At 60.5% G+C, this 4698-nt stretch overlaps 1 protein-coding gene across 1 annotated transcript; it reads right to left on the reverse strand.

Annotated features, from left to right (window-relative positions):
- Positions 1 to 310: 310 nt before the first annotated feature.
- On the reverse strand, positions 311 to 4441 carry Lbx1 (ladybird homeobox 1). The gene is made up of 3 exons (XM_028776177.1): positions 4237 to 4441; positions 2525 to 3257; positions 311 to 1886 (listed from the first exon to the last, which is right to left on the reverse strand). The coding sequence occupies exons 2-3, from the start codon at positions 2847 to 2849 to the stop codon at positions 1366 to 1368; spliced, it is 846 nt and encodes a 281-aa protein (XP_028632010.1). The 5' UTR covers positions 2850 to 3257; positions 4237 to 4441; the 3' UTR covers positions 311 to 1365.
- Between the last annotated feature and the right edge of the window lie 257 nt (positions 4442 to 4698).

Below are 4698 nucleotides of genomic sequence, written 5' to 3' on the forward strand. Positions count from 1 at the left end.
GTCTTGCCGTATCTCGGAGCCTTCCGTGTACGAACGAGTTTTCTGTCACTATCGCAAGCCTAGCTTTTTTACCCGGACCCAACGAAGCAGACTTCTCAGTCCACTTAGTAGCTGCTGGGTGTTTATGGATCTGGGCAAAAGGCATTGCCTCCTCCCACCGCTTGCCTGACGCCCCTCACCCCTAAGCCTGGCCTGAAACTTCCCCAAATCTCCAAGGCTAGTGGGACCTACAAGGGGCAATAGGGACAATCTTAACCTACAGCTGCTTTGGGTAAATTCGGCCCATTCTCGCAAATGCGGTCGCGGTCCATTCTAGTAAAATGGCAAAGACTTTATTTATCGGAGTAAGAGGCCTTGGGTACAGTCGGAGAAAGAGAGGGCGGGACGGGAGCTGGGAAGGGCACCCAGAACCCACCCTCACTGGGCCACCCTCGAATGGCCAACTTGAGACGGGAGAGAGATGTTGTTGATAGACAGACCCAGAGCTAGAGAGGAGGTGAGGGTTAGCGCTTGGGTTGTCCTTCTTCAGGTCTCTGTCACATGCAAAAAAAATTCTAAAAAGAGTAAAAAATAACTCTAGGGCTTTGGGTTCTGTTTTCGATGATTGGTTGGATGTTTCCTTGCTTTTTCCCTAAGAGCCAGACTCCAGCAATCAGTCTGAGAAAATGCAGGAAGGTTTGGAGAAATTTTAAAAATAGTTAGTGGGCATCGGGAGGCAGACACGCCATCGAAAACAGACTTCTCTCGCTGGGGGAAAGAAAAGATCAATTTTTGAAACTTGCAAGTCAAGGCCCGGCTGTTCCCCCCAACCCCCTTCTCACGCAGGGGGGAAAAAAGGCAGAAAGGAAATTAAAAGTCAACTGTAATAGGCCGAGGGAGGAGAGCGGACCGGGGCATTCGCCACATGCAGAGAAAAATTAAAACAGCTTCTCAGACCGCAGGAGTTAGTGTTCGCCGCTCTCGAGTCCGCCTCACCGTCAGCCAACCCGGCAGCACCGGGGCTTTGAAAACAGCGAAATCTCTGAGATTAAAAAAATAATAATAATAACAAAAGAAAGAAAAAAAACAGGCTGTGGTGGGAGGAACCCACTCTATAGGCTTAAATATTTATACAGAAGCCATACAGAATTGCACTGCACGGCGAGGGCTTCCGGGGCGGCGGAGGCCGCGTGTGGCGGGGCCGGCCCGGATTTATTGCTTCGAGAGGGGGGAAGAGGCGGCTGTCAGGGGCCAAGTCCGGCCCCGGGACAAGGGTGGCGGCGGGAGGTGCAGAGGAGGTCCCAGCTCCCCTTAGCGGTCCGGTCCGGGAGGCGGCGGGCATGCGGGCACCGGGGGGCCCGGGCGGCAGGAGGTCCAGGGCACAGCTCAATCGTCCACGTCGATCTCTTCATCTTCCTCATCCTCTGAGCAGTCCTGGCTGCTGACCCGCTGGTCCGTGAGCGGAGAGGCGGGCGAGAGCTGCAAGGGCCCAGCGCCCGGGGCCTGCGGGGCGCCTGGGGGGAGCGCGGGAGAACCCGGCCTAGACTTGGCCCTGCCGCCGCCGCCGCCGCCGCCGCCCGAAGCCTCCGAGTTCTGCTCCAGTTCGGCCAGTGCCACGATGTCCATCTGCCCGCTGGGGCCCAGTTTCTTGGCCGACTCCACGTCGGCCTTCATCTCCTCCAGATCCCGCTTGAGCTTGGCACGACGATTCTGGAACCAGGTGATGACCTGTGCGTTGGTGAGGCCCAGCTGCTGCGCAATTTGGTCGCGATCTGCCGGGGACAGGTACTTCTGGTATAGAAAGCGTTTCTCCAACTCGTATATCTGGTGGTTGGTGAAGGCCGTACGTGATTTTCGCCGTTTCTTGGGCGTCTGCCTCTGCCCAAAGATGGTCATCCCATCGCGGCCTGGAAAGAAATGACAGTGTAAGCTCGCGACCAGAGAGTCAAGACCCCACCCAGGCTCTCTCCCATAACTCTCCACCCGACCCAGGCCCGGCCCGCTGTTGTGTTGTTTCTTCTCCAATTCGATTCCACTCTCTAAACCTGAGCAAACCGGGCCATGGGACACCTCCTGTCTGGTCTCCTGAAAGTCCCCGGAAAAAAAAATTGTTTTGGTCTCTGCTCCCTAGCAGTTGGTCTGAAAGATCTAAAGTCTCACAGAGTAGCGGGAAACCATACAGAGACTCCCCAAATGTGTTGTGAACACATTCTCCACCCCTTTCCAATGGCCGGACTCCACCCTACCCAGGAGTTGTCAGGAAAAAAAAAAATTCACCCTCTTCCCAGTCCAAGAGTAAGTCTAGGAGAGTCCAAACGGACAGGAAGCCTAGGTAGCCGGCCAGACTCCGGGGAGACCCTGGGTTCCCGCACTTCTCTCAGATCACCCCAGAGGTCCCTAGGAAATAGGCTCCTACGCCCCTGTCTCCAGTCTCAGCTGCAGAAGGCAGGACTGGAGGGGCCTGACAGCCAGCATGGGCAGAGGCAGGGGGTACGAAGTGCAGGACACTTCATGTGGGCGCAGGGGAATCTGGGCTCGTGCCTACCTTCGGCTGCCTGCAGGACGCTGACCTCCAGCCCCTTAAAGGTCTTGCTGGCGAGCTCCTCCAAGGCGCACAGCGGCGAGGTCTGCGAGAGCAGAGCGCGGCCCGCCAGGGGCAAGCCGCCCGGCGCGTGCTTGTCCGCGGCCGCCAGCAGGTGCGCCGCCCCACACAGCGAGTAACTTCTCCGCACGGACGGCTTGTTGAGGATGTCCTCGATGCTGAACGGCGTCAGCGGCTTGTTGGAGTTGGCGGGCGGCGGCAGGTGGTCCAGAGGGCTGCGCCGCCGCTCCTCCCCCGGCGCCGCCTTGCCGTCCTCCTTGGAAGTCATCTCGGCCTCGCTTGGGGGCCCGGCCGGGGCGGCTCGGGCCGGGGGGACCCAGCCCGCGGGCAGCTCGGGCGCCGGACGGTGCGAGAGGAAGGCGAGAGGCGGGCAGGAGGCCGCGCCGGGCAGGGCGCGGACGGGCAACGGGCCGATTAGCGCGGCGACCCGGGCGATCAGAGCAGCGCGGGGCCCCGGGAGGAGAGCGCTGCTGACGCGGGCGCCGCCGCCGCCGCCGCCGCCACTGCCGGGGTTTCCAGCAAGCCCGGGCCGGAGCCGGGAAGCGCCGCGCCGGGCTCCAGTTTCGCCAGCCCCGGTGCTATTTAAAGGTGTCAGGTGGCTCCGCCGCGGCGGCTCCTGGCCCAGGGTCCTGGCGGCGGCAGTTGGAAGAGCCGAGGCGAGGGCGCCGATCCCGGACTGCGAGGGGAGGCGGAGAGACGGGGCAATTGACTATTGCTAACAAGTTAGCCTTGATCGAGGAGTAATCAATTATCTGCAGCTGCACTTCTCTTTCTTCTCTCTCCCTTCTTTCTCCTCTCCCTTCTTTCTCTCTGTTCCCTCTCTCCCCCCTGTCCTCTCTCTCTCCCTCCCTCCCTCTCTTCACTCCACTCTGCTCCCCCCGTCCCTCTCCTTCTCTACCTCTCCCTCGCCCTCTCTTTCACTCTCTGTCTGTCCAATGCAGGCGGCTCTAAGTTGGGAAGCTCATTAATTAGCGGGCCGGGGGTAGGAGGAGCCGGCTGGAATTAGCCTGCCTAATGCGCCTGTCAGTCCCGGCTCTACGCCGTGCTCGGCCCGAGATGTTTGTAAATTACATTAGAGGTGCCTTTATTGCTCCTGAACCTGGGGTGACTAAAAAGCCACCGCCCCCCCAACCCCAAACTGAGAGCAGTGCACTGGGCACACCCGTCTCCCGCCCGCCTGGCGGAGATGGCAGCGCCAGCCCGGAGGTCTCCGGCTCTCTACAAGCCTCGGATGTGAAGCTAGAGAAGGGTACCAGGAGCCTCAGCCGCGGAGTGACGCGGTCGCCCCGCGGGCCAGGTAAGAACTGGAGCCCAGGCGGGCCCCGCTGCTGCCCAGCACGGACTTTGATGATCCCAAATCAAGAACCCAGCGTTCCCTATTCTTACACTCTCTTGTCCCCCCACCCCCCCCAACCCCAGCCCTGGGCCGTGAGCCCGGGAAAAGGAGAAGCTGAAGACTCCCCGGGCTGGCCCCTAGGAGGTCAGAGCGGGCTTTAGAGCCTTGGGTGGGCGACACGGGACAGAGGTGGGGATCCTAAGGGCTGGGGGAGGGGAACAATTGGAGAGCACAGTCTTCCCCACCCGGAGAGGCGGAGGGAGGAGTTGGCTGTTCTGCACGCCTCTCCCCTAATCTGAGCCTGAGGCGGGCGCCCTACCTCCTTCTGCAATCTTGCACACTCTTTCCTCCCGCCGTGGCTCTCGGGGCAAGCTAGGGCCACCGCATGTCTGATGACGGGCGTCTGACGGAAACTCAGCCGGGTGTCGGGGTTACCCCGGCGGATTCCGGGCTTCCCTGCTGCTCTCTGCCCGGGCCAGGGCCGGGGCCCCGCTGCCCGCCCCGCCCAGCCGGGCACAGGGCTTGAGTGTACAGCACAGCCCGACTCCAGCTGTTCCGGATGCGGGGTGGGGGCCGGGAAGGGGCCGGGCCAGGGCTGGGGCTGTGCTCTCGGAAACTCGCAGCGAGGCCAGAGAACATGGTTGTGGGTCCCAGGGCCTGGAATCTCTGAATATTAGGCGAGCTTTTTGTGTGCATCTTTATTTGAAAATGTGTTTTTTTTTTTCGTGTGCATTTGTGTGTGGTTCACCGTGTGGCTTTCTTTAAACGTTTATGGATGTCT

Source organism: Grammomys surdaster, unplaced genomic scaffold, assembly GCF_004785775.1.
Source record: "Grammomys surdaster isolate TR1022 unplaced genomic scaffold, NIH_TR_1.0 66, whole genome shotgun sequence".
Taxonomy (NCBI): Eukaryota; Metazoa; Chordata; class Mammalia; order Rodentia; family Muridae; genus Grammomys; species Grammomys surdaster.